Source organism: Sander lucioperca, chromosome 2, assembly GCF_008315115.2.
Source record: "Sander lucioperca isolate FBNREF2018 chromosome 2, SLUC_FBN_1.2, whole genome shotgun sequence".
Lineage (NCBI taxonomy): Eukaryota > Metazoa > Chordata > Actinopteri > Perciformes > Percidae > Sander > Sander lucioperca.
Window position 1 is genome coordinate 24,305,439 of NC_050174.1, and position 26,007 is coordinate 24,331,445.

The 26,007-nt window shown below is 43.4% G+C and overlaps 1 protein-coding gene and 1 long non-coding RNA gene across 2 annotated transcripts; both read right to left on the reverse strand.

Moving 5' to 3' along the window:
- Positions 1-714: 714 nt before the first annotated feature.
- On the reverse strand, positions 715-3,548 carry LOC118493839. Its single transcript, XR_004895868.1, has 2 exons — positions 1,559-3,548; positions 715-818 (listed from the first exon to the last, which is right to left on the reverse strand). It is a non-coding gene; the product is annotated as an uncharacterized LOC118493839 (long non-coding RNA).
- Positions 3,549-3,554: 6 nt separating this feature from the next.
- mxd1 (MAX dimerization protein 1) lies at positions 3,555-25,300 on the reverse strand. Its single transcript, XM_031300595.2, has 6 exons — positions 24,364-25,300; positions 23,613-23,712; positions 12,415-12,444; positions 6,864-6,978; positions 4,538-4,697; positions 3,555-4,214 (listed from the first exon to the last, which is right to left on the reverse strand). The coding sequence occupies exons 1-6, from the start codon at positions 24,428-24,430 to the stop codon at positions 4,018-4,020; spliced, it is 669 nt and encodes a 222-aa protein (XP_031156455.1). The 5' UTR covers positions 24,431-25,300; the 3' UTR covers positions 3,555-4,017.
- Positions 25,301-26,007: the final 707 nt, after the last annotated feature.

Here is a 26,007-nt window from a genome sequence, read left to right on the forward strand (position 1 = left end):
TTAATTTGCTCTTCAAATACAATTCCTGTACCGGCTTTTGTGACTAATTTAAATAAAGACAATGACAAGGTGATAGGTAGGTAAACAAGGGTTTCAAATGTTTTATTCCTTTAATATCAATGGCAAATATAAATTGCTGCTCCACATTTTATTTTCAATGGTTCCCCCCCCCCCCCCCCACCCTACATTTGAAGTGATTTCTTTTTTTTTTTTAAAGACAGTGTCCAAATTATCCATTTCTTAAAAAGTAAGTGCACAAAATGCCCTCCTTTAAGTTATTGTTCAATAAACAGACAGGCGGCCAGGCGATGGGGATGTTCATGGAGCTATGACGTGGTGTGTGTGTTGGTGTGTGTTTGTGTTGTGTAATGCATGAAAGCACCACGCCTGAGACCGTCACAATGAAAAGGAATGACCCTTGTGATAGATTTTATATATATATATATATATATATATATTTTTACACACACATACATATACACACACTCATACATATCTTATACTTCTGTTAGGTTGTGTCTCTTTTAAGGCATTATCAGAGACTTTGTATACGGGGGGACAGAATGCAAAAAAATCAAATATACACATGAACATGAGTTTCCCCTGATGGTGAAACCTGTAGCTTAAACAACTGGTCTGACTAGTAGTCTTGTTCTTTGAGAGATTCCACAGCTGCTTCTTAAGGCAGATGCTGAGAGCACCAGGGTCTTTGTATTTTTTTTTTAGAGATGAGGAAAAGGTGAGGTGAGGAGCAATAGTTGCATGTGACCATTGACACACACACACACACACACACACACACACACACACACACACACCTGCCTCACCACACACACTTGCCTCACCTGCACCATGGATGCCAACGCAGCATGTGGAGGACAGACAGACACACACATACACACGTTTGTTTCACTATCTTTGTGGGGACCCGTCATTGACATAATGCATTCCCTAGCCCCTTACCCTACCCTTAACCATCACAACTAAATGCCTAACCTTAACCCTTACCCTCACCCTAACCATAACCTAATTGTAACCCTAATCCTAAAACCAAGTCTTAACCCTCAAACAGACCTTTAACCTTGTGGGGTCCAGCATTTTGGGCCCCACAAGTATACTACATTCCCCGGTTTTTGGACCCCACGAATATAGCAAAACACACACACACACACACACACACACACACACACACACACACACACACACACACACACACACACACACACACACACACACACACACACACACACACACACACACACACACACACACACACACACACACACACACACACACACACATGGATTGAAAAAAGGAGGAAACGGGAGACTCCCATAGACAGACATTAATGCTTAGGTTAATACATGAAGTCTTTGTCAAGAGGACTTTTTTTTGCATTTTACTAGTGAACAAATTACAATTTCTTTTTTTTTTTTTTTTAAACCACCCACCCTCTTCCACCCCAAACATGTCTCTCTGAAGACCGTGACGAAACACACACACACACACACACACACACACACACTCTCCCATACTGTATACACATGCACACACAGACAGATGGCATTTTATAAACACAACTGCCCACACTCACCTACATTTTCATTACAATTCCCCTTTAGTCCCCCTAATAACGTGGCTACACAGTTCCTCTCCATTTGAAAAGGTTTCAATTTGACAAGAAAAAAAAGAGCAGCATTCCACACTCAAAATACTAAGCATTTTTTTTTTTTCCTTCTGATTCATCTTCATGCTTTAACTGAGATTTGCGAATGGTGGATGCAGGAGCAAGGGAAGTTCCTTTGGCACTGCGCTGCTACACTGCAGGGTTTAGGATGTCGTCTACATTCAGAAAAAAAAAAACTTTTTCTGATTTCTGAACCAAAAACAAAGCGCCAAAAACCTCACGAGGCAGAGCAGCCATTTTGTTTTTGTTTTTTTTGCAGTTCGTAGGCACGGAGATGTGGCGAACAGGCAACACAGCGTTGCCATAGGAATCATCCCCACCTTCAACCTGGCCACCAACTCCTCTCACTTTTATACTTTTTAATTCTAATTTTTTTTATATAAATTATTCAGGTTTTTTGTTTTTTTTTTTCTTCCTTTTATTCCTGCGTTAAAAGGGCAAGACGGCTTTGAGAAAAGAAAAAAAAAAAACAGCTAAAAAGTATGATCAACCACAAAGAAAGTTTTTAGGAGCGCTGTGCCGAATTCTGAACAGACACAAAAAGCCTCGAGGCACCGGAGACATTTCTAAATGACTCTATGGATTAACTAGGCTGTGCAAACAAACTACACATTGTAAACTCTCAATAAACCTCACAAGAAGAACGTAGGCTATGACTAATTAAATATATTTCTATATTTTCTTCTATATATTCAGCATATCTAATAAATACATTTGTTGATAGACATAGAGATCTTTCTGAAAACTATTTACATTAACATTTTTGCAGAAACAATAAATAGCTATAAAGGCAAGGCAAAGGAGAGAAATTCTGTTTTTTTAAACATTTTAGAGCTTTCCATGTGAACAGTGGGAGGAAACCATTCATTCCATGTCTCCGTGTGTTCCTTACTGAAAAGTCAAAGCCAGTGTTTCAGGGTGACTCGGCTCGTCTCAAACTCAACTCTCCCTTCATAAATAATTGGCAGGAGCATCCGCTCGCAAAAAAAAAATACCTGCCTGTCCTCTTTACGGAATGGAATGTGCTCCAGTCTCTCGACTGCTCTCGGGACAACGGCTCTTCCCTTCCTGTTAATACCTGGTGAACGGGGGCAGTGTGGAAGTAGTGTACAAAGATGTACCAGCACCTGCCAAGATATCCCAGCATTCGGCCTGGTGGCTGGTGTCAAAAGTTTCCAAACCTGTTAGTGACCCCGTGTCGTCGCCAGGCTCAGACGTGACATACACACATTACGATAAAAAGGATGCCGTTTAAGAAAAGCGCCACAGTCATCAGAGAGAGGCAGAAAAAACATCAAAACCCCTCCCATATCCCCGGGTCCCTTCACAATCTCATGCTGCACAATTTATTTTGTGTGTGGGGTGTTTTTGTGTTACTTTTTCCTCAGCAGTTGTGAGGTGTGGGGTTAGTAGCCTGCCACTGCCTGGGTAACTAAGGGACCTATTGCTGTCGGCCCCCCCGACAGTTTAACACCACACACAGTCTACTTTAGTGACCCCCCCCAAAACTCTGCTGCACCCCACAGCGCAGGCAGACAACATACTGGCATGCATTTCAAACGCTCACTTCAACTTGTAACATTACTGCGAGAGCTGTAGTGGGTGTCCTTTAAGTTTTTCAGACAGCATTTGAAAAAAAAATTAAAACAGTTTAAAAATAAAAAAAATAAAAATAATAATAATAAAAGCAATTGTAAGTGCAAAATACAATGCACAGATGGTTAACTGGTTGGTGAGCAGGGCTGACAAAAAGCCCCACATCATGTCAGTGTCACACCTTTGGAAGGACTCGGCCTCACTAGACAACCAGGAGCGATGAAGGGGTGTGTGTGTGTGTGTGTGTGTGTGTGTGTGTGTGTGTGTGTGTGTGTGTGTGTGTGTGTGTGTGTGTGTGTGTGTGTGTGTGTGAAGTAAGGATGAAATCTCAAGTGCTTCCCATGGCTCTTGAGGCATAGAAAAAGAGGCAGTGGGATATTGTGTGGTAACATTCTCTGGCTGAAAGTTGTGTTTCTGATGGATGGACGGAGAGATGGAGTGTCTTTAAAATCCCACTCGTTTGATTGGTGCGGAGCGGGCGACCCCCTAAAAGACTGACCGCTGATGACGGGCTGGATGTGGGCGGGTGTCTCGAAGGTGTTGCAGTCTGGATAGGGGAAGTCGTCGTGGGAACGGGAAGCCTGCAGAGGCCTGCCTGGAGGAGAGGCCTCAGACTTGGTCAGTCCCGGCAGGGAGGGACGGAGGGGGGAGGTCAGAGTGGGATTAGGGAGTGGTGAGACAATATTGGGACGGGAGTGGCTGAGGGGGGGGGAAGTTGTGCTGTCCAGTGCTGTCTATAGGCTGCAGCCCAGCTGCTTGGCCCTCTCCTGAGTGTCCTGCAGCAGCAGCAGGCTGGCGCTGGAGTAGCCCTCGTCGCTGCAGCTGCTGCGCAGGCTACCCCGCTCGTCGCCCGAGTCGCTAACACTGCTGGTGCTCCACTCCAGGTCACCCAGCATGTAGTCCGTCCCCTCCACGTCCACATCCAGGTCTTCTGTTGGAGCACAGGGACCACAAGAACATGGTTATAGAGTTAATTCAATATTATGTCATATTATCGTTAGCTATTCAAGTTTTTCCTGAAGGTTCCTCAAAAGATCATACTACCACTTTAATCTTTTCTGAGTAAACAACGTGAGTGCATCGTGAACCCTTTAAAAATCGATATAAATGTGTAATGATTACAACCAGTTGAGATCAAAATTGAATCGCAATGCAATTTTTAAACATCCTAGGGCGTAATCTACTTATGATTACATTTGTCTGACTTCAGACGCCACTACGTCTTCTTAAGTGTATTTATATAAATAGATATACCTTGGTCAGAGTCAGACTTGTCCAAAGACACAGTGGAGCCAGTACTGTCCATGCGGGTCCTCTCCACCCCTAGCTGCTCCAGACGCCGCCTCAGATGTCTCCGCTCCCGCTGTAGCTGATCCATGGTGTGCTGAGCTCTCCTATCGCTCTCCTCCAACCTCTGCAGGGTGGAGAAAAAAAAAACACACACAACACTTAAGGAGAAGTTGTCAAAAAAGTTGCCATGTGTGTGTGTTCCCTCAGTGGCTAATGCAAGACATTTAATGGCCCTGACACACCAATCTGGCGAGGTCAGTGACTCGAGTCTGTTTGGTGTGTTCCGTGCCGTCGTCCGTCGGAGGAGCCGTCGGCCTTCATTTTGGCTGACCTGACTTGCTGGGTCAGAGGGCGGGCAGTCGGACTCAATGACCAATCTGATTGGTGGAGTGCTAACCCGGAAATGACGAGCGGGATGAATGACGAACGCCTCTCAAAATCTGACGAAAATCTTTTAAAGTGCCCATATTATGAAAAAATCACTTTTTCTGGGATTTGGGGTGGTCTTTTGTGTCTCTGGTGCTTCCACACACATAGAAACTTTGAAAAAAATCCACCCATGCTGTTTAGAGTGAGATACAGTTTCTGAATGTGTCCTGCCTTCAGTCTCTGGGTGAGCTGTTCCAAATCGGCACGGCTTGTGACGTCACAAGCCGAAACGAGCAGGCTAACCGCAACCATTAGCTCGTAGCGTTAGCATGCTAACGCTAATGCTAACGCTAGAATGCTAACGCTAGCATGCTACCTCGTTCTCAATAGCAAAGCACTGCTACAACACACACAAGTTCACCATAATCTACAAAAGAACTACTTACATGTGCGCCCTCATTTAGAAGTCTCCCAGCTAATCCTGCCTTGTAACTGACCGAAGTTGTAGAAACAGCCTTTCTTTTACTGTCTATGGAGCTAGCTAGCTGACATGATCTACATCTGAGCTACTGGGCATGTGCAGTGCAATCAAAGATAGTACAGAAGAAGAAGAAGAAAAGAGGTCTCACTCTGTAGCTAAAACAGAGACCAGCTGAAAAGAGGATCTGCAGCAGTGAGAGAGAGCACTGCAGTACAACAAAAATATGGTGTTTTTTGAAAATTAAACCATGTAAACCTATTCTGGTACAACCTTAAAATACAATATGAACCTGAAAATGAGCATAATATGGCTGCTTTAAACTGACCTTTGTCGACCTGAAATGAAGACAGATTCAGCAACTGCATGGCCTATCTCTCACTTAAAAGGTTTTCAGAAACACGTTTCAGTGAACTATTTTCGTAAAATACGAGATCGTGTTTCGAACAAGCCGCCATTACCATCGGCTGGAGAAGCCAGACCCACGTGACGCGTTGTCATTTCCAGTTTTCATTTTTTGTATTATGTCTCTTTCTGGACCTCGGGGAGTCGACTGATCAGTCCGACTGCCTTTTCTGCCGACAGTCAGCCGTCGGGTTGGTGTGTCAGGGGCTTAAGTCACTCAATACACACAATACTAACATACTCACACACCCCCGGGCTCAACAAATTGCCCTCTTGTCTTGTGTAGATGACTTCCAGTCTGGATTTTGGCCCCATCACAGCACTTAGACTGCTCTTATTAAAGTTCTAAATGGCATACGATTAAACACTGACTCTGGCAAAAAGTCAATTGTAGTGCTTCTGGATCTCAGTGACTGCAGTTCCACCCATTTGATCATGCAATATTGCTTGACGGACTAAAAAACTGGGCTGTTTGTCTGGCATGGTGCTAAATTGGTTCAAGTCCTATCTACAAGACATAGAATACTTTGTCTCCATTGGAGTTCCTCAAGGCTCCATCCTTGGACCGCTGTTTTTTTTTACCTCTACATGCTCCCTTTAGCTAGAATCATACAAAACGACAACATTGCTTACCATAATTATTGTCAGTGGTGAAAAGGCAAATGCCTGAGGAAATTCCAGGTATCCCCTCAAATACTAAGGAATTTCTACTCTATTCTATTTCTATTAATCGAGAGTGTCCTGACGGGGAAAATCACTGACAGAAACAGCACTGAACAGGACCGCAAAGCACTGAAAAAAGTGGTTTGTTGGCTGAACATGCAATAGGTGTTGCCTTATCCCGCCTAAATTGTACTTACGCCAGGTGCTGCATAAATCATTAAAGATCCAAACCACCTGGGTAATAGCCTTTTCTCCCTTTTGAGGTCGAGAAGAAGGTACCGGATACCAGGCCAGCACTGAGAGGCTCAGGGGGGACCTTCCTTGTCTTTTCGCACTGATCTGGTGAGAACCAAACACACACATAAATACACGCACCTTGATATGATCTTTGGCTTTCATCAGCAGGCTTAGAGTGGTGTGCCTGTTAGCATCTGGTCCTAAGGGAACGAGAGATTTTAAGCGCTCTAAACAGAGCCGTAGATGTGCCCGTCTGAAGAAAGAAGAGAAGAAACAAAGAGAGAGAAACTGTCAAACATTAACGATAAAAAGATAGATGTAAAGATAAACACAGAAAGCATGTGATTTGTTGCACGTTAAAGTTCATTCCTGGCCTTGGAAATAGTAGTTTGACAATAAATAAATAGTAACTCAAGGTTCACTTGCTAACTTCTTTCTGGAGCTTTCAACCGCATTTCATGGTCTTCATCGCTGGAGGGAGTTTGCTCAGTTGTATCAGGTAACCTAAGTATGGAGCTTCATTTGCATGATGCCAATTAAGCTACTGTATCTCACGATGACAACTCCATTCGCTCATGTAGACCATGAGCTGTGGTTGTAGGCCCAAGACAAAAAGTTGTGGGTGGATTTTGAATTAAGTTTTCTTTTGTCAAATGTGATTTGATGCAAGCCTGCATAAAGCCTTACATTTCTTACTTGTTATTTGGGCTAAAACTAGTCCCAAAAAGATATCAAATGAATACCTTTTTCCTTTCCTTACTTTGAGAAATAGAAACATGTTATTTTGTCATGCTAGTGGCTTGGTTCCAAGGATGGCAATGTTATGGTCCCTAGATGATGAATCCTAATAACTTTGGTGATCCCCTGACTTTTGCTTTAGTGCCACTGGGATGTTGACATTTGTGGTTTTTAAGAGATGTCTTAACTGTTGGATGAATTGCCACATAATGTGGTAGACATTCATGTCCCTCTAAGGATGAATTGTCATATTTTATGACAAAATTCAGACAAAACTAATAACATTTCCATCAGCCTCAGCTGTACTTTGAGTTTAGTGCAAATGTTAACATGCTTATGCTAAAATCTAAAGTGATAAACATGGTGAACGCTGTCAGTGTTGTGAGCATGTTAGCTGATGTGCTGATGCTAGCATTTATCTCAAAGAATCCCCCAAGTATAACCTCACAGAGCTAGCGTGGCTTTAGACTCTTATTATGCTGTACAATAGAAGCCAAACCTCTAAAATGTTCAAATGTTGTCTATACACAAGCAGCCTTACTTGAAAATCATCATCTGCATTTTGAACCAAATGCTAGAGTTACTCATTCATAAGATGTAAGTAAAATGTTTCCACAGGTTCTATATGAAGTACTATCCTGTGTGTTTCTACAGCAATGTTAACATTACCACAAAATGTTGCTACATAGAATATCTGAGGAACAGTGTACAAATCCTCCATTGGCAAGAAGAAAACCGAAATGTGCTGTGACATATGCTGAGATCTGAGTTAATTATTAATGTCAGCTGTCCTATAACACACTTCACATTAATATTTCTCATCTCCACTCCATTTCCTCCTGTAGCCGCTCTAAGCTGGCAGCCTTGGCAGTCACTAAGGTCTGGTGGGTGTTTGCCACCCCGCAGTTACACAACACACACCTCCAGCTCCGGCCTCGGCGGAGTGTGTACGTGTCTGTATGCCTGTATGTGCCTGAGTGTGTGGGCGTGTGTACGTCAGACTTCTCCTGATAGGGGAAAAATTTTTGGCAGCTGAGGACCGGCTGGATGAGCTGTTCATTTATTGTCTGCTGCAGGTAGTCCTGATGCGCGCGTGACTGCCGGAAAGAGTTTATTCAAAATTGGACAGTGGGCGGAGGATACACACAAATATATTCTCACCCCTTGGCCTTTGAAAAGCAGGTGAAGCCCACACATGCACAAACAAAGTAGTTCAGTTGCTGAAACCAAGTGCCTGTTTCTCAGCTGAGTCACACCGAGGGCTCGACCAGGGTTGAACTAGGGTTGACTTTGTATTTGAATGGAGTTAACCGGTATTGTCAGACTCGGCTTTGTGACCCAGCTCGAGAGGTTGGTCGGGCATTTCGATGTGAATGACAAACGACCATGGTCGCTAAGTATCGGGGCGGGACAAGTATGTCCCCGTTGTGACGCAGGAGTCACAGGTCGTCGTAGTCCATAAATAAGTGGTGTGATGGCTACAGCATGTTTTCAGCTACACTGGAGGTGAACCTCTGACGATTTGAACAACATGGATATTTAGCAAGACTTTGAGGTGCGGGAGCTCCTGGCTGTCTGCGATGAGGAAAGAATTAGTGGGACGGTGAGGGACAATGTAGTGTTTGCCAGCATAGTCTCGCTTTGCCAGACCTTCCTCCACAGCGCTGCGGAGGAGGGCCTGGCTAGTCCACACAGCATTCTGGGATGGGTGAAAAACATGCTCTGGTTAATTGGAAATTCCTTAAACCAATCAAAATCGTCATGGGCGGCACTAAGAGCCAGACAGAGCCACGGTGCCGCTGCAAAATAGCCTCGGGAAGGAACTTGTTTTGGTGGAACATTTGTACGTTCAAAAGTTGTTTTAGTCGTGCAGCAGAAAACTCAAGATTGGACAGATAGTCTAGCTAGCTGTCTGGATTTACCCTGCAGAGATCTGAGGAGCAGTTAAGACATGTGGGATATGCCGGTATTATTCGGGTTTTAGAGGCATTCTTTGGAAGCGCATTTAGAATATGCGCTTCTAAACACATGCGGGCAGAGATGCATGCCCAAAAGGAAAGAAGGAGAAACACAGCTACTTTTAAACATCATGAAAGACTTGGATATCAACCGGTTTTTAGATATGCGCAAACATTGCAGCGCCGACCTTTTCAAGCTGGTGGTCGAAGGAATGAAAGAGGGAGGCTTTGTTTGCACGGTCGAACAAGTTGTAAACGGCTGCATGTAAACGGGAATATTAGTGGAATATTCACTTTCATTAGCTGTGTAAACATCTTAGTTGGAATATTTTCGGAATAAGGGCCAAAAACGGAATATTATGTGCATGTAAACGTAGTCACTGACACATTTGTGTTAATAAGTCAAACCAGTTCAGTATGCATTTTAATGTTCGAAGTTGTGAAATGTGTTAACTGAAAACTTTGGTTATTTTTGGGATGTTCTAATATATACTGTATAATGACGAATTCAAGTAGGCTACAAGACACTAGTACAGCTGGTGGACTGTAGTATGCGGCTATGTTAGCTGCCCACTGAATATGACGTGTAAACCCCCGCCCATTTCCAACTCCCGAGGTAACTATGCATTACTCCCGGGTTGTGACCCAGGGCATATCTGAATTGTCATGACCGGAGATCAACCTGTGTTGACTAGTTTGGTTTGAATTGATAAAAGAAGGGTTGAAGACCGGTCAGATAACTCTGGTCATTGGTCTAAAAGAGGTATCAGTCCAAAGGGCATGCAGAGCATGGAAATGCTCGGGGCTAGCTAATATTTGTTTGACACAGACGAGCAGCAGACACAGGTCACAAGGTGTCTGAGTGAGATAAAAACACTCCGGGCATGGCTGTAACAGGTTATTCTGGTTAAATGTGGCTTTAGCGCAGTGTGTCAATAGGTGAGTATGTTACTGTATGTGGAGCTACGTGCTGCATCAGCCCAAGGCCAGAACCCAATTTCTCTGCCCTAATTTTGTGCAGTTCCCGTTTGGTCTGTAATGAAGTGAATGTGAAAGTCAGTTTTTTAATGCATAAAAAACAAACGCAAACGACTTGTCCCTTGCAACCCAACAGGCTTTGGCTGGAGTCCTGTGACGTGGACGTTAGCATGCACACACACTACCCCACATGCATGCTCTTGGTTCTGTGTGCAACGACAGAGGGGAGTTGTACAAAATAGAACTTTGAATGTGTGTGTGTGTATATAGAGATTTTACTGAGCCAATATTGCTGCAGGGGGTGGGGGGAGGGGGGATGGGTCTGGTTGCATGCCTCTGGCTTTGCTAGCAGTGGGTTGAGATGAGTAATTTACTACTAGCCTATGATGGTTTTCTATCATTAAACTACTGGTGAGAGATACTAGCTAAAGGCTGTGAATGTTGTCAGGTGCAAAACGACGGGCTGTAGTCATAATTTTGACTCAGTGCTGGGCATGAGGTGTCTCCACACACGCAAACACATGCAGAGGACTAAATACCAGGCGCATGCCTCAGTGTCATATATTATTCAGGCTGTCCACTGAGCTGCTGGTTTGGATCAACTAGCACAGGGTAGATGGAAGCAGAGAGTGACAGGGACCAAAGCATAAACACATAAATAAAAGACTTATTTTTTTTGTCCCAAAATATCTGCATGAAAAACGGTTGAAAACAGCAGTTGGATTTATGTTTGGATTCATTACAACCTCACAGCCTGTGATTAAAACTGTGACATTATCTTAGCCAAAAAGTGTTCTATTGATGTGGGGTTTCATAGCAGGATTAAGGGTCTGTGGGGCTGTACTTTGGCATTGCAGTGCTTTGAACCAAATGCTAACATCAGAAACATGCTCACAATGCCAAAGCTAACATGCTGACGTTATGCAGGTGTAATGTTTACCATGTTCATAATCTTAATTTACCATGCTAACATCTGCTAACTGGCACAAAAAAACCCACAAAGTACAGCTGAGGCTGATGGGAATGTCATTAGGTCATGAAACAAAGTATTGGAAAATTTTAAAAGTTGACATGATGATGGTGCATGAATGCATGTACCAAATTTCATGGAAATCCGTTTCAGTCTGGACCATTGTAACAACTGAGGTTGCCATCCTGAGAGCTTTTCCACTAGCATGGTGAATATCAGCTGCGAAAAATAGGTTTTCTGTGTTGCAAAAACACATTTTCCTAAACACAGACAATATAATAATATATGATTTGGCATTCATATCTGTCTTAAATTGAACATTAGGCACCTTACTCTCATGATCTACCTATGCTGGCTTTCATTACTGATACTATTTAGTTTTTTTGATGAGAACGTCTTCACTAGCTAACTATTCTATCTAACGATTACTGTCTTTTTCATTATATACCTGATTTACACAATCAAATGAAGTAAATAGGAAAGGAGATACTGGACTGATGGATCAGATACCCTCCGTCTTGGTTAGTCTTTCCACTGTTCCAACAATCACCAACTCTGATTCGGTAGGGAAACGTTGCAGATTTTCAACCGGCTTGTGTCACAGTGCGGACAGTACATGCAGAACGGCGCCCGCATGCCGCCGGGCCCGGAGATCCCTGCTCACACACCGGCAAAAGTCCGCTGGATGGACCGTGCTGCATTGACAAAGAGTTGGTAGAAAATCTGCGTTCTACGTTTCCCTTTTATTTCTATATTAGATGTGAAAATATTGTGGCTATATTTGCTTTTATCCTCGCTGCCTTTCTCTGCCGTTGCTGGCCTTTTTGTGCTACTGGGTAAGCTCACCGAACGAATCGGTTGCTGAGCAGCGGCTCTCACTCACAAGATCACTTTTTTTTGCACGATCGGACAACTGCACGAGGCATTCCACTTGCCCGCAGAGTTTACTTGCCCAGGGCAAGCGTTAATGTTGAGCCCTGCACCATCCATGATGAGAATTAACAAATATGCCCAAACACACACAGACGAGGACATTTTTACATACCTGTTCTTTTCCATTTCATTGTGCGTAGACCTGTGGAGATAAAACACATATGAGAAACCACACATAATTACAAGGCCACTGCTTAAACAGAGTAAGGTTTCCTCTTTATGTGTCATTAATACAGTCCAAGGTCTTACTGCAGGGGATTGAGAGAGAGAGAGAGAGAGAGAGAGAGAGAGAGAGAGAGAGAGAGAGAGCGAGAGAGAGAGAGAGAGAGAAAAAAAGGTTGTGTGGGTGTTTATGAGCAGTCAGAACGGCTGACAAAATGGGATTCTAGGAAAAACAAAGAACAGGCTGGGTATTTTGATGCCTGAGGCTTGTTCAACGGAGGATACTTGTGCTTTTTTAAGGACTCAGATACATGATGAAGAGGCCAGGGGTAAACATAGTAACTGTAACTATAAACAGAATCCAGGGACTATGCCCCTACATATTGCCTGGTTAGCCACTGTGCTAGAGGCCAGTATGACTTCTGCATTGCAGTACTAAAGCCACACACACACACACACACACACACACACACACACACAGTGAGACAAGGTGCAGAAACAGGGTTATGTGTAGTTTTTGGAATGCATGTGCTAGACTGACCTGTGTGACAATAGGTGAAGGGTGGTGGTTGTTGGGGTGCACAGAAGGCAAAGATTCCCTCAGCATTGAACTGAACTCTAATCTACCTCAGACCTGACCTTACAACCCCCCCCCCCATGTCCCAAAATAGCCTCTGCATCTTCAGCTCTGCTAGGCTCGACACTGTCCCCTTGCCACGGCTAAGATCCTCGGCGCGCGCACACACACACACACACACAGTCCATGCGTTTACATGCATCTTACCCCGGTTAAGTGAATAACCAGTTATGCCAGTTCTCCCTGTATACATGAGCGGGGAAGAATGGGAAGAATGATGCTCCGCCAACGTACAACTGGTCAGAATAAGGCTTTTTTTTCCGGTTGACATTTGTCAAAATCACAACAACCTGGAAAGTTTTTTTGCCATGGCGAAGTCCTCAGTGGGTTTAAAGGGTTAAAAGCTTGTGTTGTTGCTGTGTTTTTTATTTTATTTTTTTTCTATTTCCGGTTCAAAAATCACTGCAGCGGAGTGGGAAGGGGCAGTTCTAACCTACGGAGCATGTGCAGACGCGTAACCTGGTTAAGGTGTATACATGCACAAATACCCTGGTAACTAAAGGAGTTATCTAGGTCTGTTAACCAGGGTATGAAAACTCAGTAAGTTTTTTACATGACATTTGAGAAACCGGGGTATGGCCTTAACCTGAATATAATCAGGTTTTTAAAACTGCATGTAGCCGCACTGATTGATTTAATTCTATGTTTTACAACTTACTGTCAAGGCTAAGCTTACACTGTATACTGGCTTCCCCTATCCTGAGTCGCAACCTCTGAACAGCAATGGGTGTCATGCCTGTGTGTGTGTGTGTGTGTGTGTGTGTGTGTGTGTGGTGCGGGGTATCATCTCATTTCAGCTTTGGGTGCTCTCTATCTCACTCCATTCCTTTGCAGGACAGACAGCCGCTGATGACATAACAGGGCTAGCAGGCAAATGATCCCACTTATTCAGGCTAGATTTCAGGCTCAGGGACACCTCCCACCCTCTGCCCTACCCCGAGAACGCTCTACCCCTCCACCTAACGCACCCATGACACGACAGTGTACAGCTGATACTAAGAAATACTGAGTAAAGATGAGGTTTTTTTTTTTTATTGTGAGCAATGTGAAATAATCTATGGATTGCCTTAATTCTATATCAGCACATTACATTGCATCCCTAGTCTACCACATAGGCACTGGGATCACATTGACTACACACTGGATTCCATGATATTACACTGACTCACCATGCTACTATAATAATACATAAAGTGCAACATTCTGAAGCACTGATGAACTAATAGCTGCCCCCAGCTGACTGCTGATATCCAGCTGCTACTTTCCTTAGTTCACCTCACACACTTCCTTTATGACAGAACAACAAACGGTTAACGGCTGACAATACGGAGAAAACTTAGCTATAGCCACACATGTTTAAATGTTGATAATAAATGTATTATGTGTATATTATATATAGTTATTTATGCTGCTATTCCATTTTCTTAAGCAAGAATCAATCCTGAATGTGATTGTGACACCAAAATTGGGAATCGGGTCGCAAAGATTCCCACTATAGCTCAAACGATATTGGATTTTCTTTGTGGGAGTTTAAAAAGTCTGATAAAGATATATCAGCTGAGCGTTATTATGGAACCCACGCAACTTCTAGGCAAGACCCGCCCTTCAATAGCATTCACACACTACTATTGGCCAGGCGTCCATGCTCACGCAAAGTAATGTAAAGGCTCTGACACACCAACCTGACGGCCGACTGTTGGCAGAAAAGGCAGTCGGACTGATCAGTCGGCTCCCGTCGGTAACAAAAAGTGCCTCGGAACACACCGAAGCGACGCCGACTTGTGCGCACGTTCTGCGCATGCGCGAGAAATAATACGTCTCCATAACAGCAGGCGCCGCTAATCTGTATTGTCGCCCAAGAAATGAAAACCGGAAATGACGAACACTTCACGTGGGTCACTTCTCCCGAATTTCAAAGCCGACCATAATGGCGGCTCGTTCGGAATACGAGCTCATATTTTGCGAAAATAGTTCACCGAAACGTGTTTCTGAAAACATTTTAAGCGAGAAATAGGCCGTGCAGTTGCTGAATCTGTCCGTTTTTTTTTGTTTTTTTTTAAATCGACAAAGGTCAGTTTAAAAGATTTTTGTCGGTTTTTGAGAGGCGTTCGTCACGCTCATCCCGCTCGTCATTTTCGGTAAGTGTTTTAACATAAGTGCACTGATTCGCTAGTCGAGGGCTAGCACTCCACCAATCAGATTGGTCACTGAGTCCGACTGCCCACTGGCCAATTCAACAAGTCAAATCGGCCCAAATTTAAGCAGACGGCTCCTCCGACTGACATCGGCACAAAACACACCGAACAGACTCGAGTCACCGACCTCGCCAGACTTTCTGACGGCCGATAATCGGGTTGGTGTGTCAGCGCCTTAACCCGATTTGTTCAGGTCCTATCCCCTGACCAATCGGCTAGCCTAACCTTAACCACTCAAGGTCAATGCCTAACCCCAACCAATCGAGCTGCTTCGTAGGGTGGGACTTGCCTAGAAGTTACATGGGATCCATAATAACCAAGGGGGTAAGCCTCTCCCCAGAACGCGTAGCTCCTATGGCGCCATTTTGATGCTACCAAGTCATCACCTCCCGTTAGCATCCCACTGACTCCCATTCATTTTGATGTCACTTTGACAGAGAATAACTTTACATCTGAAGAGTTTAAAGATTCTATTTGTCCATTGTTTATTTCTAAAGAAACACGACAATGTATAAAAGGCTCCATTACCTTGGATCTCACGTTATGGCTCCGTAGCAGACGTTTTTATAAAAATAGGCTAACGATTGTGTCATAACCACGGGACTTACTGTCTCATAGTAGAGGAATTACCGTATAGTACAGGAGAAGCTCACAGGCAGTTTGGACTTCCATTAGCTGTTTAAGTGTAATTACTAATGTTAACTATCATTTTAGTTAGCAATAATTAGCCTGTGCCTATGTTATCTCCTTACATATAACGCTCTCCGTCTCTGCTAGATTGGGAATGATTGAGATTTCTCTTGGCACAGCTACCAGAAGACTTCCAACTTTCAGACAGGTTGCTCACGTCACATCTACGTCTTCAAGCTCAGTTGGAGGCTGTGCAGTAACGCTCAGCCATCACCGGGAAAGATCTTCTAATATCCTTCACTGGTCTCCGTCCAGAGCAACGGGATCTGTTGGTCCATTATATACTGTCTATGATAACAACACATCAGCTGATAGCATTGTTTACTATCAGAAACACATAACCTAGCCAAACAATCTTGATACAGACTAGACACTAGATTTTGTGTGAAAATCAACTTGTCAGTGTTCTCTGGTTTCCCTCAAACCTAGTTTGGCATTTCTATACTTCGATGTGTTACCATTATAAGCTAATAATGGCCAATATATCGACCCCAACCAGTTTAATCAGCCCTGCTCAAATTCACATTGCTAGTATGTTGGCTAGATACATTCAGGATGTGCAGTGGGGGTCTTATTGGGTCTTGTTTTTTATAGTTTTCATTATAAGTTATGATAATATTTTACTGACCAAAGTAAGTGCTCATATTTGGAAACACGGCAACATCTGAGTCTGTCTCAAAAAAACATGAGCAGTCCATTGATCCGACAGGTTGTAAAGAAGCTGATTATCTAAAGCACGTTGTTTGGAGGTAAAACTAAAAGTAGCACAGCTGAAATGTCGCTAGCAGCAATTCCTCATTAAATTCAACTTTGACCTACCGCACAAATAAAGAAAAGTGAGGAAGTGGGTCTCTAAACTGTGAAGAATTGTTGCAATTAACATTTTGGATAATAATTTTGCAGTTGGCCTTCATTTTTACCTCCAACAAAGAGGAATACATATGTGCACATATTGTGCCTTATCCAACTTCTTTTTTAGCAATGTCACTGCATTCCCAGATTTTAGCAATGAACTTGGTGAGTACAAAGTTAACAATGACGACAGGAATGATGCCCCAAACTACAAAATTAAGACAATGGTTGGTTCCTGGTTCTTCTAAATCTTTGTAAGTCAACGTACAGAAGTAACAACTCTTACATTATTGTGAAACTGCTCCTGGCAGCTCCCTATAACAGCTTCAGCTGTAGAAAATGTTTGCTATGTTATGCTAGGTTTATGGTCGCCACGCAGTTCCCGGTGCGACGTGCATGAGCCATAAAAGGACACCACCACGGCTGTCGTTTCCAGCGCGAAGGCTCCGCAAGTTGCTGTGGCGCTACGCTTTCAGTTCAACATGGTTGGCTAGGAAGACTGGCCGAGCAGCTTCGCCTCTATAAACATCTGTATGGCTCTTCATGTACAGACCACAGGGAGTCAAACTGCCTTAAATATGTGGTCAGAGAGAGACACCACACTGGGAAAAGAAAAAACATTTTGCTGGATAGTGTGGAAAAACATGAGAGATCGTTTTGTCAAACAAAAAAAAGGAAAGAGTGTTCTTAATAGTGTTACAGGCAGACAGGAGTTCTGATTTGGAGATAAATGACAGTCACTTTAATGATTAGAGTAGATAAATGTAATGTTTCGCAGCACGTCAGTGTTTATCATGGATGTGTTTACTACGGTTGCCAGGCAGCCTGCTTTCCCTTTACTTCCACTCTCTTCTTCTTCACTACTTCATGCTTATTCACAGGCCAGACCTTCCTCCACAGCCAGTGTCCGAAATTAACTTTTCGGACAGTATTTGTCCACCAGCCAAATGGCTAGTGAATATTCAAATTTGATTAGCCACTCAATAGATTGCTTTTAGATTGCGAGTGAAGCAAATATACCAGCCACTTACATATTTTACCAGCATTTGGCTAGTAGATGGTGCAAATTTTGGATCCTGTCCACAGTGCTGCGGAGGATGGTCTGGCTAGTCCACAAAGCATTCTGGGATGGGAGAGAAAACGTGCTCTGGTTTATTGGCATTTCTTTAAACCAATCACAATCGTCATGGGCGGCGGTAAGCAGCGGGCAGAGCTACGGTGCCTCTGCAAAATAGCCTCTGATTGGACAGATAGTCTAGCTAGCTGTCTGGATTTACCCTGCAGAGATCTGAGGAGCAGTTAACCATAGTCCTCAGAAATCCACCAGAGTTTAGAATTCACCAAGAAAGCAGAAGGTAACGGATATCTGGCCGAAAAGAGTAAAACCGGCGGAATTTGCGGTGGCAACGGAGCAATCTCGGAAGTGGAACGTCGTGGATATAGACCATGGATGTATTAAGAGAACTGGATCCAGTGTTCGGCGGGAAGCCCCGTACGTTCCAATGAGAGTGCTCAAAAGCGCATAAAGCAAACATGGAGCTCGGCTCTTCCGCATTGTTGGCCCATAACGCTGGTTGGCTCACGATGGGCATGCGCACTAGCATGCCCATCGCAAACAATTTGTTTGCGTTGTCGTAGCAACCGGTAGCAACATGCGCGTTCGTGCTTCTCTGTCGTGTCTCTTACAAGTGGCGAACTCATGAACTCGCCGTTTCATTGTCTAAAATATTCACTAACGTTAAACACTGTTTTCGTTGTTCCCTATCGTTTACATGCTTAGCTAAATAAACGATAGATGTATTTAGCTAGACAACCAAGGAGATTTAATAATTATGTTGTGCTTCTAGCTAGCAGTTAGCCTGCAGTTTCGTGAACAAAGCTCATCCATGGCTTCAGCTCTCATCCACGTTACAAGCTTTACAGCATACAGCCCTCGGATGTATCATAAGAGAGAACCAAGGCCATGTAATCACTGTCTGTAGTAACGTTATGTAGGCATATAGTTAGCTATGTAGCTATAGATCTTAATACAGCCATGCTAGCTACCCCTGATGTTAGCAACTAGCTAGCTAGCCGATAGCCCGCCAGTTTGGGAAACGCTAATGACGTTACATCCACGTAGCTAACAGGCTTTACAGCAGCTACATACATACATCCCTGGGATGTATCATGACTTCATAAGATAACACCATGGACGTATTAATAGAACACATGGTGAACTACAACCATTAGCTATATCCATTATTACAGCTAGCTACATGAGCTCGGGAGAACAGTCATGTGAGCGGGCGGGCGCAGTCCCGCGGCTCTGCTCGCGTCCACTATGCGCGTTCATCATGCCTTATTTAATAATTCTGGATTCGCTTCTAGTGAATGTTAAAAATGTTAAAAACGTAACGTTTTAAACAAGGACCCTTTCAGTGTTCGGGTGGTAAGTTGATATACCCAGAAACAAATTATCCGCTGAAATATAGACGTTTCTTTCGCCATGCAAAGTCTATGTGAAAAGTCTTTCTGGGCCATGGGGTGCAGTACCACCGTTATCCGCTAAGCCCATGGTGGCTTTTAGACTCGGCGCTCTTCCTGGGGGCTTGATATAGACTCCGGGGCATGGTCGTAGTGCACCGCCATCTACTGTGGCTGATGCCAAAGTGTCGCGTGAGAGTATAACCGAGCCTTGATGGGTTTCCTCACTCGGTATTGACTGGTCAGGGTAATGTCAAGAAAGTGAATGACGTTCTAATAACAAGTTACAGTCTTATACTGTAACTCCACGTACAGTTAGGGCTGTGCAATTGATCGAAATTGTAATCGCGATTACGATTTCAGAAACTCAACTGTCTCAAGATGATTGACCAGGCCATCTTTCCTTCGGCTCAAGTCTACAAGATTCTTCTACATGAAACTACCATTACGCTGTCATTTCATTTCTGAGGCTTGGCTGTAGCCTCGCCCAAGTTAGCCACATTTGCCTGAGCAACAACACAGGGTGGCGAGCATGGGAAGACTCAATTTGCCTGCTTAACAAGGACGGCTCAAAGATCACTGTAGTTGCACAGTGTGTATGCGTGTAGGGTGGGGGAGGACTCTCCATCTATGTAATGGAGGAGCTGGTGCTCTCCACTGCCTGCTAAGAGTGAGAACAGAGCAGGAAAAGAGGGTGGAGGAGAGAGAGAGAGAGAGAGAGATGAGGGGGGAGTCACTACTACTGACACACATGCACACACACACATACACGCCAGAAACACAGGAACTCCCCTCCCCCACTACTCACACATCCACGCCATGGAGAAACAACAGAGACTGGAGGAGCTTGTACACACTGGGTTGAGTGGCTCCACATACATACATACATACATAAATGACTGCCCTACATTTCACCAAGTTTCAACAGTCAGCAACAAAATATAACTTATTATGCCTGATCAACGAATGGCCCACTCTTCTCTGGCAGAACTGCCCCCCCATCCCCCCACCCCCAAGAAGAGCCAACATCACACAAGACCATATCAAATCATCTAGGCGGAGCAGAAACCATTATTAATGACAAGTGTGCCTCTGCTGCCCTTAAATAGTAATATCTGATTAAGTGCTTGTAGATGATGATGGAGTTGCTTAACATAGCCTTCTAGTTAAACACATAACATAGTATAGGCTAAGTGCTGGTAAGCTAAAAGGTTTTATGGCTTCAGTATAAACCTACAGCAGCTCGTGGTCTACTTGACACACAAAGCTAGTCCCAGATTTTCTTCACAAGGCATGTCTAAAAATGTAGTGCCACCTAAGCATGTTCAGACATGTTCGGAGCTGGAAGCAGGTGTGTTCTTGCAGCACTCCACATCCTGCTCCGTTTAGTGCACGGTGACAATACACCGAACACTACAGATTAGTCATCGTCGCTGAAAACGTTGGTCGAAACCCATCGGGCATAATCCTGGCCAACAGGCTAAACCAAATATTTAAGTGACACCAAGTTCCTTTTCAAAAGCAGTTGTGTGATTGATTGATTGATTGACAGGAAATGACTCAGGAGCAATGTTTATACTTTAATAACCGTTCATTTATCAAGAAAAAATGTCAAACATTCTCTGTTGAAGCTCTTAACTATGTTCTTAAACATGGTATTATGACTAAATATTGAGAAAAAAATGGACTTAGCCTATATGAACGTATGGAATACTCAAATGTCAAATGTGTACAGCAGTGTTGTAACTTTAGATCAGCGGATAATATAGCTGAATATGTACATTGGAGTTATGAGGGGTGACAGGCCTGTAGTCATTGACATAAATGACATTTACATCATGTACTCTGTACATTGGATAGTGAACATAGCGCTAAGCCACCCAGAGAACACTTTAGGTCACAGTGTTCTTCAAACAAAGCTAGTATACTACGTGTCATCCAACAACGTCTTAAGGCCTGCCGCCATAGATCGGAGCAAGACGTGATAGTTCAAATGGGGACAACATTGCATGCTTCAGACAATCTCACCTTCAAGACATTCACAGTGTTTCCCTCATTTGAACATACCAAAAGTCATGGAAGCAGGTAGGGCTGCTACCTGCAACTAAGGCCAGCTACACACTTGGCTGCGTGGCGTGAGCGTGTCAGCTGCGTGGCGTGTCCATTTATATTTCGGCGCCCATGTTAACAGGTCAGAGCTTACACACTGCCTGCGTGATACGCACGTCTCGAGCCGCGCCGAAAACGGGTGCATGCTAGAAATAGAACCGACACCTATTTTTCACACGACACGCAAGCGTATTGGAAGCGTTTCCAGGCAAAATAGAATACAAAAAGATGTTTATATGTCATTTTGACACAAATACATATTAATAAATGACATGTTGATGTTTGAAAGTCTCTAGGTTTTGATATAAATGCAGATATAAATGTAATTTAAAAAATAAATAAATTGATTTTCTAATATTGCACCTGCCAATACAGAACTAAATATTCTGTAGCCTATTTTGCCATCAATGCTGCCGACGTTCAGTCAGTCTATATTTATGTTTAACATGGGATTTCATTTCATCAATGGGAAACATCCATGTGTACAGACAAGGCTAGCAGCAGCAGCGCCACGTCAGACACGTTTCTGGTATGTAAAGACATAGAAAACGCCACGCAGCCGCCACGCAACTGACACGAAACAGAAACGCCACGCTCACGCCACGCAGGCAGTGTGTAGCCGGCCTTACGATTACTTTCAGTGACGATGAATCTGCCGACTATTTTCTCGATTAATTGATTAGCTGTTTGGTCTATAAAATGTCCGAAAATGGTGAAAAATGTCGATCGCTGTTTTCCAAAAACCGAGGCGAATCCTCAAATGTCTTGTTCAGTTCACAACTCAACAACTTTCAGTTTACTGCCGTATATTTAAGAAGATGGAATCAGAGAATTCTTACTTTTTTTTCATAGAAGATGACTCAAACCGATTGATCAATTAATCAAAAATAGTTGGTGAATCACGTAATAGTGGACAACTTTATTTACCACAATTAAGCTTTGCAGCTCTAGAAGCAGGTGGTCCTAAAATCAAAAACGAGAGCCTGGGAGAGTAATTCTAATCCTGCACACTTTCTCACCTCTGCACAGCTGACCAATCACTGCATGAAGTGGGCATTCTTTTACCTTGCACGGATGAAGGATTCGTGCAATATCACAAGATCATGCAAGAATTGCGGGATCACATATTACGCAAAGATCCATCTTGTCAGGTTTCAAGTAATGCGTTTGTGTCTGAACTACCAGCTAACCGGACCAATAAACGTCTGGGAAGGAAGCTACTGGCAGCTACGGGCATGGCTTAGAGGTGTGTGACACACTTTTCAACCTCAGCCTAGTACAGAACTCTTTTTTTGCACTAATTAGCCGTTTTGTTCTGGTGTTTACATTCAGGGCGTCCCATGTGCATATGCGCGTCAATACAGGTGAATACAAACACACTCAAATATTTTCGTTCATATAGAATATGGTTCCACCCGTGCTGCCTTTGATCATGGAGCTTTTTTAAATCCCCTCTACCGAAACAATCAATGTACGCAGAGGCTTTTTGTTGAAACGAGTTTCACAAACCAAATATTACAGTTGCATAAAATCCAAACTGCAATCTGACCACGGAGCGTACATTGATCTGTGGGGTGTGGATGCAACATAAATCTGTCCCGATTTGATTGATCACTGGAATTCTATGTGTGCGCAGTAGTGTCCATTGACCGGAGCTGTCAGGACATGCTCCCTCACTGAAATGTCTTCTGCAGTCACCTTGACTGACCCAGTTTGCCTCACAGAGTGGCCATTCGCTTTAAGCCAGCCTGATGTTTGCTGCTGTCAGTCACACGCTTTACAGAAGACAAGGGGAAGTCAAAACATGGCCTTAACCCAATAGACTCTCTCACACACACGGACACACACACACACACACGCAGCCACAACCTATAATGTCAGATGACCTTTTGTTTTGTTTTTTTAGCTTTTCTTGCCTTTATTAGGTAGTATGGCTGAAGACTGACAGGAAAGAGGTGAGAGAGAGGGAATGACAAACAGCAACGCGCAATATATTTAATTGCAGCACCAAAAATATGCAAAACAAAATTATGTTAAATGTGCTCACATATAACTTTGTCACCACAAACGGAAAATTATACGTGCGATTTGTAAAATTAAAATTGAGCTGTGCTCAGTGGGGACACACTTGAACAGAGAACATTATAAACCCCTTGTTGCAAAGCTGGAAAATGATACTGTATACTTTCTGGCCTTTACCTGCTACTTGTGTTTTTCTTGCTTTTGCTTTTCCTTTTCAAGCTTTCCCTCTCTTGGCTGCTGATGAAGGGTGGCATGGAGGCATAGCCGTGTTCAGCTTCTGCAAGCAAACAAACAAACAACATAATGGTCACGTGTCCAGATATCTGGCAAGGCAAAATATAGCCACAGTGAAAAGGAGCCAAACCAATAGAGAATGCAAAATGTGCCACATTAGATCTTGAGCTTTTTGGAATACAGGAGCAATGTCTTGTTCTTAAGTGCAGGCATGCAATGAATGGATTCCATGCAGCATCTTTATACAGTATTTTCTCCCCTCAGCCTGGACAATGATGTCATCTTGAACTGGAATAAACCCCACTTGCAAACCACAACAGAGGAAAAGGAGGGGCCTCCATGAAAACAATGTCTCCCTGCACATCTGACTGCATCTGCCACATAATGCATTCTTTCATTAGAAAGGCAAATGCACGCGTTATTGCACATTTGCAGTATATCCCAAACATGTCGGAATATTAATATAGCTTAGCACCTATTTTGGGGTAGGCGTTGCATTCTGCTGTATTGTGCAAATTCCTTTATGTTTTTAATGCATTGCCAGGTTACTTCATGTAACAAAATAAAGGGCAGCAAGAGTATTTAAAATAGCTTTTCAAAATGACAAGTGCATAAATTAGCGTAATTTAAGGGGGTGGGTGTCATTGTAATTTTTCACATATAAAACAAGACAGTAGAAAACAATACACTTTACCTCGTTCCCTGCGCTCAAGGTACTCGGCTGCTTCGATCAACATCTGCACCATTCCGACCGCCGCCATTTTCAACAATAACACTGATAATAATATAACAATCCGATGAGGGATTCCTTGGCTGTACACAACTCGCCTCAGGTCCAACCACTGGTCTACTTCTAACACTCAGGTGGTTTGCTGTTCTGTCAGTTATTTAAAAAAAAGCGAGAGCTAGCTAGCTGACGTTAAATAGTTACTCTTACAGTGTATCAAACGGGCAATTTAAAAGTGAAATGTCCTGAATACAGCACCAACCGGTTAAAGGCGTTTCTAAATGATTGGTAAAATGGTTCAGGTAACGTTAAGGGTTTGGTTAGCTGGCTGGTAAAAGCTGACGCTAACACTTCTTCAACTGCTATGGTTGCTTTGCCCTCTTTATTAAGCAAACCGTTTGCTAAATATCGTCGTTTTTTAAGGTAAGTTAACGTCAGCTCTTCGAGAGAAAAAAGCAGCTTGTTGACAAAACAAAACGAAGAGCTGCTTGGCGAAAAAATAGGTCGATCTGTATAGCAAAAAAAGTGTTTGCTAACGTTAGCGCTAGTGAAAAGTTGCCAAATAAACGATAAAAAAAAAAAAGTTCTTGCTAGCTAGGTTGTATATTGAAAATATTCAGCCAATCCAAAAAACAAACAAGATCGTTGGGTGTTCAGTTGTCATAGACTTGCCTGGTGTGAAAAACGAGCAAGATGTCTTTTAAAGTTCAACCGACGATGTCATCCAACCCTATCGGTTCAGGGCTAACGTTATGTGGCTGGCTAGTTTTGTGTTGGTTAATCGTTGATCTCGCGTGATATGTGTCGCTGGAAACGACTGACATCAACTGAGGAACAGTGAGTGTTTATCAAACTGCTTCCAAAATAGTGGCTTGTTGATCTGAACGACAGGTTACTACTGTACTTCACCACCAAGCTTCTGTGTCCTGGCATATGATTGGGTACAGAACATAACAAATGAAGCTCTTATTGGGCGTTTATGCCGTCAATTGTAGAGAGGTTGGCACCATAGATATAGAACAATATCTATGGTTGGCACCGACTGCCACTGACAGCCCATTTTGGTTCTAATTCTCATTGGCGAAAGCACACAGCTCCAGTGCCGTGATTGGTTGCTATCTGATCAACTTGTTAGCTATTGGCCGCAATGCCCACGAGTGACAACGCCCGCTTCTGACAGAAGACACACCTCTCATCCATGCCGTTTCGCGGTGTATGACAATGATTGGTTGCCGTGCTGTTGTTTGTCTTATTTCGCGAACACGTATTGGCCAGATTCACGTTCTCTTTATTATTGGTCCCTCGCTTCTCCTATCACAAAGCATATGTCAGCGCAGGCGCACTCACACTGCTTTCAGTTACAAAAAAGCTTGCTTCAAAATGAGACGGATGCCCATTTTAAAGCAGGAAAACACCCTGGATTTAGACAGCATTGATAAGTTTATCTGCTGGAAGACGTGTAGAATAAGTTATATTTAGAATGTCAGTTGCACTGGAGTAATACTATGATCACATTCATCAATTTAGAAATGTTAAATCTTAGTGTTACAGAAAATGATCCTGCCCATCGGATGCAAAATTGCCTTAAATTTCATTTCTTTTTCATAATTG